Source organism: Salmo trutta, chromosome 14 (genome assembly GCF_901001165.1).
Source record: "Salmo trutta chromosome 14, fSalTru1.1, whole genome shotgun sequence".
In the NCBI taxonomy this organism is placed as follows: Eukaryota; Metazoa; Chordata; class Actinopteri; order Salmoniformes; family Salmonidae; genus Salmo; species Salmo trutta.
The window spans coordinates 44,952,763-44,965,510 of NC_042970.1; the positions used below are offsets into that span (position 1 = coordinate 44,952,763).

The 12,748-nt window shown below is 42.7% G+C and overlaps 1 protein-coding gene across 1 annotated transcript in view; it reads left to right on the top strand.

Annotated features, from left to right (window-relative positions):
- Positions 1 to 12,294, top strand: part of LOC115208192 (mucin-3A-like) — an 18,455-nt gene extending 6,161 nt beyond the window's left edge. The window contains exons 6-19 of the mRNA XM_029776054.1: positions 59 to 115; positions 634 to 696; positions 866 to 889; positions 1,125 to 1,172; positions 1,489 to 1,518; positions 2,534 to 2,587; positions 6,005 to 6,097; positions 6,260 to 6,278; positions 6,387 to 6,418; positions 6,530 to 6,634; positions 10,541 to 10,569; positions 10,680 to 10,746; positions 11,069 to 11,109; positions 11,254 to 12,294. Coding sequence (XP_029631914.1) covers positions 59 to 115; positions 634 to 696; positions 866 to 889; positions 1,125 to 1,172; positions 1,489 to 1,518; positions 2,534 to 2,587; positions 6,005 to 6,097; positions 6,260 to 6,278; positions 6,387 to 6,418; positions 6,530 to 6,634; positions 10,541 to 10,569; positions 10,680 to 10,746; positions 11,069 to 11,109; positions 11,254 to 11,346 — 755 coding nt within the window. The 3' untranslated portion in view covers positions 11,347 to 12,294. The remainder of the gene's footprint in view (positions 1 to 58; positions 116 to 633; positions 697 to 865; positions 890 to 1,124; positions 1,173 to 1,488; positions 1,519 to 2,533; positions 2,588 to 6,004; positions 6,098 to 6,259; positions 6,279 to 6,386; positions 6,419 to 6,529; positions 6,635 to 10,540; positions 10,570 to 10,679; positions 10,747 to 11,068; positions 11,110 to 11,253) is intronic.
- Positions 12,295 to 12,748: the final 454 nt, after the last annotated feature.

Below are 12,748 nucleotides of genomic sequence, written 5' to 3' on the forward strand. Positions count from 1 at the left end.
GACTATATTCATTCTGACCACAAACTAAATACCACATTTCAATCCCAAATGATTTCAGATCTGGTGGGAGTTCACATGAGTGATCCAACAACTATACAGACACCTTCTATAGCAGGTAGGCTACACATTTGTGCTTTTATAGTGGCGCTGCTGTTATTTTAAAGAAAAGCAAGTATCAGCAATAAGAATAGTTGTGTTCATGTGTAAATGAAGCTGTTCTGGTAGATAATTAAGCTGTTCTGTAGATATGACACCAGCCTCAACACCAATGTCTGGGATCATCAGCACAGTAATAGAATGTCTCTGTTCATCTAGTGGAGTGTTTAGATCGTATCTATGCTCTGTTATACTTCTGCTGTTAGATAACATGGTGACTTCATTCTAGGAAGCTGTCAACAACAGTCAGCACCTTATCTGTCCTGAAAGACTTTATCACCTTAGGAATTGGTTTTATCATCTCTATACTGAAGAGAAATATATTCTACCAGGGCTAGAAGCAATCTGTCCATAGTGATTTTTATGCCCACTTTGAAAAGACAAGTCATAAAGGTATTTCAAAAGGCCAACAACACAATGATAATCATTAATACGATCATTAATAAAAGGCTAATTTCATTAATATGTGTTTCTCAGTGGGTTTGACTCCAGGTCCTAGATGTACTTTGCCACCCAGCACGACAGTGAGTCGTACAGAAGGTATGTTGGACCTCTAAATGACCATCTCTGCAGATAGTAATTATACAGTCAAGAGTTTAGATTACAGGTCTGTAAAATTAAGTGAACAAAATGTTTATGTAATACCTTATTATTGTGTAATCATATTGCTTCCCACTAGTTTTAACTGTTACTTCTACTTTGACCCCAGACACCACAGTGACACCAACTACCAGTAGATCCACTAATTTTAACTTACATGTATATTTTGTTCACATTAATTCACTAAAGCTCCATCTGATTTATGAATTGACCCATTCATTTCTGCTTGTAATTTCAGTCCAGATTTGTGTACTTTTAGTCCATCTTATTTGTAGGTAATGTGTAGTTTACTTCTCTCTTTCTGCTTATTGAATGCCCTTAGATATTACATTAATTTACATTGTTCTTGTGTAATCTCTTCTTACCAGGTTTAACGTCTCATTTGACCCCCAGCACAGCAGTGAATCCTACATCAGGTGAGTTGGTCATCTTTCTCTAGTTAGCAGATAGGACCTAAACAAATAGACTAGCTTTATTTTACCCAGGTTTTTACTCACAAATTTCCCCTGATTAAAAAAAGATGATGATATTTCATTAATTAAATCAACCCATTTAAATACCTTTATTTTTGTATAATCAGATCCAATGACTTTGCTTTGCACCAGGTTCGACTACTAGTTCTACTTTGACAACTGACACCCCTAAGAGTCCACATGATTTTAGTTTATTGGCGTAATAAGATGTGTTGTGTGTTAACTGTTATTAAACAGTCTCTCTCTTGCATGTGCCCAGGAGGTCAAAGCTCCACCGAAAGCGTTCTGGGTAAGCATCCATCTCTAGCTGACTACCTGTCTTTTCTCAGACAAATAAGACATTTACAGGAAGGAAGTGGAGTTTACAATAAAAAATATTCTATATTATTCTCAGAAAATAAAATGTCATCCCCCAACTCCCTTACCATGTAGGTCCATTGCTTGTTCAAGAGGTGTTGATATCTGATAGAGTTTTGGTTAATACATCCCATGTCTCAATTGTATTTGCCCGAGCTTTGTTTATCATGGCCGCTGATCAGGCTATACGAACAATATCTTGAAAATATGATAACCATGTTTGAGGCAAGAGGATTGTAGGGGTAATCCACTAAGGATAACCTTATTTGCTGTTGTTAACCCCGCATAAATTATTATTTTCTGAACCAGTTGCAGTACAAATGAAGAGTTATCATTCAACAAAAATAAAGGTGGAGCTTCACAGGGAAACACATGTTTGTAAGGAAATCTGAAACATGTGACCAGAACTGGGACACCACAGGACATTCCCAAAACATTAGCGTTCCAACAATATTCATATGACATCTATCACATATTGGAGTAGGAATCAGCTTAATCTTAAAACGTCTAAATGGGGTTGCATAACTTCAATGTATAAGCTTATAATGTATAAGCTGGTGTGCTAGGTTTTTAGAGGTAACAAATACATTTTCCCAAATGGTATCCCAGTTCAGGTCGTGCCCCAATCCCTGCATTTCACGGTTCCATACTAGAGTGACACCCAATGTAGAGCATTTACCAGACAGCAGGCAATCATCAGTGGCATAGACCATTCCAGAAGTTAATGAAGGGAATATCCATGTAAGCATTATGTGGGATGTTAACGGGGCATCCCATGGTTCACCATTAGCTTTTAAGGGTCTGGGTTTTAATAATAATATGACAAATTATGAAATTGTGAACATTTAATCTTTCTACTGACTGAGTTGTGTTGTTCTCTATCAGAAATAATGAATACCTTTCTTCTTGTGTAATCAGATACAGAATTCACTTGTTTTACTTTCCAGCAGTTTCGACTGTTACTTCTACTTTGACCCCTGACATCACAGTGAGACCAACTAGTAAGTATCCCTTACTTTGCAATTGCATTTTTAGTTCACTCTAATTCACTAAAGCTCCAACAGGTTTACTCATAGACTTATTCATGGCTGCTTGTACGCTAAATTGTTTTACCTTTCTTAGATATGAATGGTGCCGGAGGGGATGGCTGCTGTTTTTCGGGTTCCTAACCAATTGTGCAATTCTGGCTGTTTTTTTTTTTCGTTGTTTGAAATTTGTTTCGTACATAATGTTTCTGCCACCATCTCTTGAGCTTCTGGACATCAAAACAGCAATTCCTCGCTGGGCGAAGATTTTTTCTTAATGAATTGAAGGAGAAAGATTTATGCCTCTTCACAGACCAGGCCCAAAGCCCCGTCATTCGCATGAAGAGGAAACGCCGATACAGGGGCCGCAGATCCTGATGCTTGGTGAGAATTCATCTGCAAGTGGATAATCCTGCTTTACCATCTGTATCTTATGTTTCACCAAGTCAAGGTTGAACGAGGACATGGATCATATACAGTTGGATGGGTTGTCCGTGCATCGGCAAGACAGAACAATAAACCTCCAGTAAGACGAGGGGTGGTGGTCTGTGTCTATTTGTCAATAACAACTGGTGCGCAATCTCTAATATTAAGGAAGTCTAGAGGTTTTGCTCGCCTGAGGTAGAATGTCTCATGATAAGCTGTAGATCACACTATTTACCAAAATTGTTTATCAATATTTTTCGCAGCTGTCGATTTACCACCACAAACCGATGCAGGCACTAAGACCGCGCTCAACGAGCTGTATAAGGCCATAAGCAAACAAGAGAATGCTCATCCAGAAGCGGTGCTCCTAGTGGCTGGGGACTTTAATGCAGGAAAACTTAAATCCACTTTACCTAATTTCTACCAGGATGTGAAATGTGCAACCAGAGAAAAAAATCTCTAGTCCACCTTCACTCCACACACAGAGATGTGTACAAATCACTCCCTCGCCCTCCATTTGGCAAATCTGACCATAATTCTATCCTCCTGATTCCTGCTAACAAGCAAAAATTCAAGCAGGAGTTACCAGTGACTTGCTCATTACGGAAGTGGTCAGATGACACGCTTGCTAAGCTACAGGACAGTTTTGCTAGCACAGACTGGAATATGTTTTGGGATTCATCCGATGGCATTGAAGAGTATACCACATCAATCACCGACTTCATCTGTACGTACATATGCCAACCAGAATCCATGGATTACAGGCAACATCCTCACTGAGCAAAAAGCTAGAGCTGCCACTTTCAAGGAGAGGGACACTTATCCGGATGCTTATAAGAAATCCTGCTATGCCCTCAGACGAACCATCAGACAGGCAAAGCATTAATACAGGGCTAAGATTGAATCTTACTACACTGGCTCTGACGCTCGTCGGATGTGGCAAGGCTTGCAAACTATTATGGATTACAAATGGAAACCCAACTGTGAGCTGACCAGTGATGAAAGCCTACCAAACGAGCTAAATGCCTTCTATGCTTTCATCAAGGCAAGCAACGCTAAATCATGCATGGGATCACCAGCTGTTTCGTACGACTGTGAGATCACGCTCTCCTTAGCCGATGTGAGTAAGACCTTTAAACAGGTCAACATTCACAAGGCCGCAGGGCCAGACGGATTACCAGGACACATACTGAGAGCATGCACTGACCAACTGGCAAGTGTCTTCACTGACATTTTCAACTACTCCCTGACCGAGTCTGTAATACCGACATGTTTCAAGCAGACCACCATAGTCCCTGTGCCCAAGAACGCCAACGTAACCTGCCTAAATGACTACTGGCCCGTAGCACTCACATCTGTAGCCATGAAGCGCTTTCAAAGGTTGGTCATGGCTCACATCAACACCATCATCCCATAATCTCTAGAACCCACTACAATTCACATACCGCCCCAACAGATCCACAAATGACGCAATCGTTATTGGTCTCCACAATGCCTTTTCCCAACAGGACAAAAGGAACACCTACATGAGAATGCTGTTTGTTGACTAAAGCTCAGTGTTCAACACCATAGTTCCCTTTGAAGCTCATCACTAAGGCAAGTACCCAGGACATAATATCCTCCCTCTTCAACTGGATCCTGGACTTCCTGACGGGCCGCCCCCAGTTTGAGAGCTTCAACTTCCTTGATGTCCACATCACTAACAAACTATCATGGTCCAAACACACCAAGACAATCGTGAAGAAGGCATGACAATGCCTATGCCCTCTCAGGAGACTGAAAAGATTTGGCATGGTCATCAGATCCTCAAAAAGTTATACAGCTGCACCACCGAGAGCATCCTGACTGATTGCATCACCGCTTGGTATGGCAACTGCTCGGCACCCGACCCCAGAGGGTAGTGCGTACGGCCCAGTACATCATTGGGGACAAGCTTCCTGCCATCCAGGACATCTATACCAGGCGGGGTCAGAGGAAGGCCCTAAAATTGTCAAAGACTCCAGCCACCTAAGTCATAAACTCTTCTCTCTGCTACTGCATGGCAAGTGGTACCGGGTTGCCAAGTTTAGGTCCAAAAGGCTCCTTAACAGCTTCTACCCCTAAGCTATAAGACTGCTAAAGAGTTAATGAAATGACTAACCAGACTATTTGCATTGACCTCCTTTTTTATTTTGCTGCTACTCGTTGTTACCTTATTATGCATAGTCACTTTACACCTTCCTACATATACATATTACCTGAATTACCTCCTGTAAATAGCCTCGTTATTTTATTGTGTTACTTTTTAAAATGTTTTTTATTTATTTAATATATTTAATTATTTATTTTAAAAAATAGCAAATATTCTTCTTAAAAAAAAATGCATTGTTGAAATTAAGTGTTTCATGGTAAGGTTGTATTGTAACACCTGCTTTTTTATTTGATATGAAACAAATGTACATTTCTCATCTCTTCTCAGCTCCGCCGGGGATGTCCCATTAGTTCTCTTATATACTGCTTAAACAGACAAGTTATATTTGCAAGATTTAGCTTATTCTTTATGTATAATTAATTCATCATTAACGTTCGGTTCATGCATGTGACCAACCAATACCTCACGAGGCTTCTTCTCTTCAAGCTGAGACTTTGAAACTAAGACACCCCTTTCGGTTTTCAAAACAATGTTCTTGGCGCACTGCCAAATTGCTTATACTGATAGTGAGGATTCCTCCCAGTCACGATCAATCAGTCACTTGCATGAACCCAGTAAGAATTATTTATTAGAAAAGCACAAACATAACATTTTCCTTCACAGACTCAAATGCAAAATGTTTAGCTGACTAGCTGTCTTTTCTCACATATATGAAAACAGAAACATTTACCAAGACTAATAAGAAAGTGGTATTCTAACACCTGTCTACCATTGAAGTATTTACATTGGGATTAAGAGCTAATGACCTCTTCTGATGACATCATGTCACCAAACAGCGGTGCAATTATGGCAGCCAGCAGTGTGTATGGCTTCTGGAGTGGGCGTGTTCCTGATGGGATTGACAGCTGTCTATCTCTGCAGGAGGACCAGTGAGTACTTCTGATTTTGTATAACAAATCATTTGCAAACATTTTTCTTTCTCATATTAATGTAAGTGCCTTTGACATGGGTTAATCTTTCAACTCCTTTTGGTGATATTGTGTAGTGTAGGCTATATTCACATCATTCATTTAGTCTAATTTGTTTTTCAGAGAAAACCCTTTCTCAGAGGTAAGAATTCCCTTGTGAATATGATGCAGATTGTATCAACCTTTAGTTCTGTATTGTCCATGATGAGATGTTCTTACCACAACCTTCTTATACTTTTATGTTGTACAGACCTACAACCAGACAGGATGATCACAGCCAATGTATGTTCCAAAACTAAATACATCAAACACTGCACACACTACTAACACAACTACACACATGCATGTACAAACACAAATTCTAATTTCATTTGTATTTATTTTCTGTTGTAGGTGATTTGGTGATGGGAGCTATGAGCAGTGCAGGCATGTTGGATTCAAGGGATGCTGGGATCTATTCTCTCATCACCTCTGTACCGTCCACGTTTTTGTCCTCAGGTGAGTTTGTAACAGAATGTCTTCTATCCCCGTCTTCCTGACCTGGGATGTGAATTTGGGACCCTCAGCACATAACACTTAATCACTCAATGCCAATCATACTAACTTATATTTTTCAGTCATAGCATCTTAAAAGCATGAAAACAGAGCTGTACGTCTCCAGGGTGGTTTGAGTTCATTTACATTTACGTAATTTAGCAGACGCTCTTATCCAGAGCGACTTACAAATTGGTGCATTCACCTTATGATATCCAGTGGAACAACCACTTTACAATAGTACATCTATCTTTTTGGGGGGGAGGGTGGGGGGTGAGGGTAGAAGGATTACTTAATCCTATCCCAGGTATTCCTTAAGAGGTGGGGTTTCAATTTTCTCCGGAAGGTGGTGATTGACTCCGCTGTCCTGGCATTGTGTGGGAGCTTGTTCCACCATTGGGGTGCCAGAGCAGCGAACAGTTTTGACTGGGCTGAGCGGGAACTGTGCTTCCGCAGAGGTAGGGAGGCGAGCAGGCCAGAGGTGGATGAACGCAGTGCCCTTTTTGGGTGTAGGGACTGATCAGAGCCTGAAGGTACGGAGGTGCCGTTCCCCTCACAGCTCCGTAGGCAAGCACCATGGTCGTGTTGCAGATGCGAGCTTCAACTGGAAGCCAGTGGAGTGTGCGGAGGAGCGGGGTGACGTGAGAGAACTTGGGAAGGTTGAACACCAGACGGGCTGCGGCGTTCAGGATGAGTTGTAGGGGTTTAATGGCACAGGCAGGGAGCCCCGCCAACAGCAAGTTGCAGTAATCCAGACGGGAGATGACAAGTGCCTGGATTAGGACCTGCGCCGCTTCCTGTGTGAGGCAGGGTCGTACTCTGCGAATGTTGTAGAGCATGAACCTACAGGATCGGGTCACCGCCTTGATGTTAGCGGAGAACGACAGGGTGTTGTCCAGGGTTACGATCAAGGCTCTTAGCACTCTGGGAAGAGGACACAATGGAGTTGTCAACCGTGATGGCGAGATCATGGAATGTGCAGTCCTTCTCCGGGAGGAAGAGCAGCTCCGTCTTGCCGAGGTTCAGCTTGAGGTGGTGATCCGTCATCCACACTGATATGTCTGCTAGACATGCAGAGATTCGATTCACCACCTGGTTATCAGAAGGGGAAAGGAGAAGATGAATTGTGTGTCGTCTGCGTAGCAATGATAGGAGAGACCATGTGAGGATATGACAGAGCCAAGTGACTTGGTGTATAGTGAGAATAGGAGAGGGCCTAGAACTGAGCCTTGGGGGACACCAGTGGTGAGAGCACGTGGTGCGGAGACGGATTCTCGCCACGCCACCTGGTAGGATTGACCTGTCAGGTAGGATGCAATCCAAGAGTGAGCCGCACCGGAGATGCCCAACTCGGAGAGCGTGGAGAGGAGGATGTGATGGTTCACAGTATCGAAGGGAGCAGATAGGTTTAGAAGGATGAGAGCAGAGGAGAGAGAGTTAGCTTTAGCAGTGCGGAGAGCCTCCATGACACAGAGAAGAGCAGTCTCAGTTGAATGACCAGTCTTGAAACCTGACTGATTTGGATCAAGAAGGTCATTCTGAGAGAGATAGCAAGAGAGCTGGCCAAGGACTGCACGATCAAGAGTTTTGGAGAGAAAAGAAAGAAGGGATACGGGTCTGTAGTTGTTGACATCGAGGGATCAAGTGTAGGTTTTTTGAGAAGTGGTGCAACTCTCATTCTCTTGAAGATGGAAGGGACGTAGCCAGTGGTCAAGGATGAGTTGATGAGCGGGGTGAGGTAAGGGAGAAGGTCTCCGGAAATGGTCTGGAGAAGAGAGGAGGGGATAGGGTCAAGCGGGCAGGTTGTTGGGCGGCCGGTCGTCACAAGTCGCAAGATTTCATCTGGAGAGAGAGGGGAGAAAGAGGTCAAAGCATAGGGTAGGGCAATGTGAGCAGGACCAGCGGTGTCATTTGACTTAACAAACGAGGATCGGATGTCGTCAACCTTCTTTTCAAAATGGTTGACAAAGTCATCCGCAGAGAGGGAGGAGGGGGGGGAGGGGGCGGAGGATTCAGGAGGGAGGAGAAGGTGGCGAAGAGCTTCCTAGGGTAAGAGGCAGATGCTTAGAATTTAGAGTGGTAGAAAGTGGCTTTAGCAGCAGAAACAGAGGAAAAAAATGTGGAGAGTAGGGAGTGAAAAGATGCCAGGTCCGCAGGGAGGCTAGTTTTCCTCCATTTCCGCTCAGCTGCCCAGAGCCCTGTTCTGTGAGCTCGCAATGAGTCGTCAAGCCACAGAGCAGGAGGGGAGGGGATGGCCGAGCCGGCCGGGAGGATAGGGGACATAGAGAGTCAAAGGATGCAGAAAGAGAGGAGGGTTGAGGAGGCAGAATCAGGAGATTGGTTGGAGACGGATTGAGCAGAGGGAAGAGATGATAGGATGGAAGAGGAGAGAGTAGCAGGAGAGAGAGAGCGAAGGTTGCGACGGCGCAATACCAGCTGTGTAGGGGCAGAGTGAGTAGTGTTGGAGGAGAGCGAGAGGGAAAAGGATACAAGGTAGTGGTCGGAGACTTGGAGGGGAGTTGCAGTGAGATTAGTAGAAGAACAGCATCTAGTAAAGATGAGGTCAAGCGTATTGCCTGCCTTGTGAGTAGGGGGGGACGGTGAGAGGGTGAGGTCAAAAGTAGAGAGGAGTGGTAAGAAGGAGGCAGAGAGAAATGAGTCAAAGGTAGACGTAGGTAGTTTAGAGTCACCCAGAATTGTGAGGGGTGAGCCATCCTCAGGAAAGGAACTTATCAAGGCGTCAAACTCATTGATGAACTCTCCAAGGGAACCTGGAGGGCGATAAATGATAAGGATGTTAAGCTTGAATGGGCTAGTGACTGTGACAGCATGGAATTCAAAGGAGGAGATAGACAGATGGGTCAGGGGAGAAAGAGAGAATGTCCACTTGGGAGAGATGAGGATTCCAGTGCCACCACCCCGCTGACTAGATGCTCTCGGGGTATGCGAGAACACGTGTTCAGACAAGGAGAGAGCAGTAGGACTAGCAGTGTTTTCTGTGGTAATCCATGTTTCCGTCAGCGCCAAGAAGTCAAGGGACTGGAGGGTAGCATAGGCTGAGATGAACTCTGCCTTGTTGGCCGCAGACCGGCAGTTCCAGAGGCTGCCGGAGAACTGGAACTCCACATGGGTCGTGCGCAATGGGACCACCACGTTAGAGTGGCAGCGGCCATGCGGTGTGAAGCGTTTGTGTGGCCTGTGCAGAGAGGAGAGAACAGGGATAGACAGACACATAGTTGACAGGCTACAGGAGAGGCTACGCTAATGCAAAGGAGATTGGAATGAAAATTAATTAAACAACTAGGGAAGCAAGAGAGCAGGGCCTCCCTCACAAACCATTCACTGAAACACTCAAATATAACTTTTCCAACTTCCACTTTAGAGATTATAATTGATGTAAACTACAGTGGTTCAATGTTTCCAGGAATAGGCTCAAACTTAGTTTATTCAGCTAGATAACTTGATACAGTATTCTTCCGTGAAACCTACCCAGTGCACCGTGTCCTATGACGCCGTAGCTAACTAGCATGCTAGCATCCAATAACACACGGTTAGCACCAATACTTGGTTACAACAAACTACCAATGGATCATTCGTGTCCGTGTCTAGTTCCTTTCACAATGCAGAAGTAAATAAACGTTGGCTAGCTAAAAAAAAGTCAGTCCTGCTAGCTAAACAAGTAGACTACACAACTCGAAAGTTCAGAAAGTTAAGCTTACGTTGCAAAAATCTTATTGACTAAAAATGATACAGTACTGTTTGCTGGTAGAGTTGCCTAGCCAGCAGTGGGAGAAGTGTGAAGTCACACCCCCCCCCATACACACAGACAGACACACAACCTCTTACTTTGTCTCTCTCTGTGAGCTGCAGGTCCTGTGCAGGTATCTGCAAATGAAGATGTAAGTACAGTAAAAATAATAGCCTTGGACATAGATACATACTTGTTTTCGTACGGACAGACAGACAGTCTGAGGAATAATAAGGACCTTTGTCTCTCTCTTTCCTCCAGGCTGATTCAGAGGATGCAGGGATCTACAGCCTGATCACTTCTGTACCATCCACATCTATACCATTAGGTTTGTCTATTTAACTATTTCCCACTGATTCATAACATGTAGGGCTTTTTATAGGACTCAAAGTTGTTTAGGCTTTGATGTTGGTCTGAGGTAGTCATATCAGTAAGCATGTATGTATATAAGTTATACATAAGATAATGTGTTAGAGCATGAGAATAGAGCTGTACGTCTACAGGATGGTTTGAGTCAGGAGTAGAAGTGTGAAGGGACATTAAGCACAGCAAAGTGACACGCAGAACCACACTGACACGTGCACACCCACACACCCACACACACACACACACACACAACCACTCACTCAGGCTCCTTCTGTGTTGTACAGGTCCTTTTGAAGAAAATGTAAAGTCATCTGAAAATGACAATGTAAGTTCAGAATAACCCATTGTGTTTGGTGATTGTGAACGGCTCTCAGTTTCAGATTGGTGTTACATCCTTTTAAATGACATTACATTTACAATACTGTAGAATTAAAGGACTGAAGTTAAACTGTCTGTTTCTTTTCTCTAGTCTGATACGTACCACGTATACAGCTCAATCCCCGACAGACCAGCAACCTCAGCCCAGCCTGATTGGTTATACAGTCTTCTGCAGACACACTGACACTACACCACTGGCTCTCTGTATGTCTCACAGAAATACTCTTTCTTTCAGGATGTCCTTTATTCACCACACATCATGTTACTGTAAATAAGTATCTAATACATCTACCGCAGTGCCATTTCTATCTATAAGCAACATACAGTAAGCAGCCGCTAGAGGCCCCTCCCTCCTCCCCAAAAAACGTAGGATAAAGAATACACAACGTGCAGTTTCGAAATGTGGTTCTGCATCAGAAGTTTTTCTCTTGTTATGTCAGTCACTGACAGTCACTCAATTATCCCATGTCAGCTAAGATTTTATAGATTGCTAAGCAATTTAGTCTCGCCAGCTATCTAAGCCATGTAGTAATGGCCGAATTACTACCCAGGGGCCCCCAATGATTTTGTTAGTCACTCTCACTCGGATATCAAATGAACATGGCATAAGTCATGGCCAAATGTGTAGAATTGCAGTAAATGATCTTTAAACCCAAATTGTATTATTTCAACGACAATGACATAATGTGTTGAATTGCAGGAAATTAGCTTAATAACTGCAAATTTCTCTCCGCCCCATGGCAAAATGTGTAGAATTGCAGGACATTAACTTTAAAGCTCCAAATGTTTTTCTCCGCCGCCATGAGCGGCCACTAGAATATTTTGTCCGCGAGGTGGGCAAATCTCGCTTAGGGCCCCCAAAATGCTTGGAACTGCCTTAATTTACTGTAATACACATTGACAAATGGCATGTGTTACATGCCTATCCATAATATCTGTTAATGTGTTAGTATTTTTATTTGGGGATTTTGGAGGGGTCCGGGGCATACTCCCCTTTAAACATTTTTAAGTAAATGCCCAAGTAAATATATACTGTATTTATATATATTCTGTCATCTGTGTGATACCTCCTTCCATAACGGTTTGATACAATTTACAAAATAAAATATATTGGTGATCAAAATCGATAGATACAGACAATTTAAAAATCAATAAATATAAACATATTCACACATAATTAAAAAAGACAGGTAACTAGGAAATAAAGTTAAATTAATTGAAATTAGGTAATTAAGATCCAAAGTGGTACTGCTAAGACATTTTTTGGGGTGAAAGTCATCTTGCGTTGAAATATGCTTATAATATAAGCCAGATGCACCCCAAAAAACTGGGGAAAAAGTCTAATGTTAATTTAACAATTTTTGCGGCAAAAGTTATCAAACCCCAAAAGCCCGATCTTATAACAAAAGTATTGATATTGATATTGCCCACATACTTTGTTATAAGCTACAAAATATAACATTTTGGTTTTAAAAATGTTTACATTGTTGGCAACATCAGATCATAAAAACTGAAAAATGTAGATTTCCTAAATGCTTTTCAAATCTCCCAATTCCTCCATGTTTACTTGTTATTTTCCAGGTTCC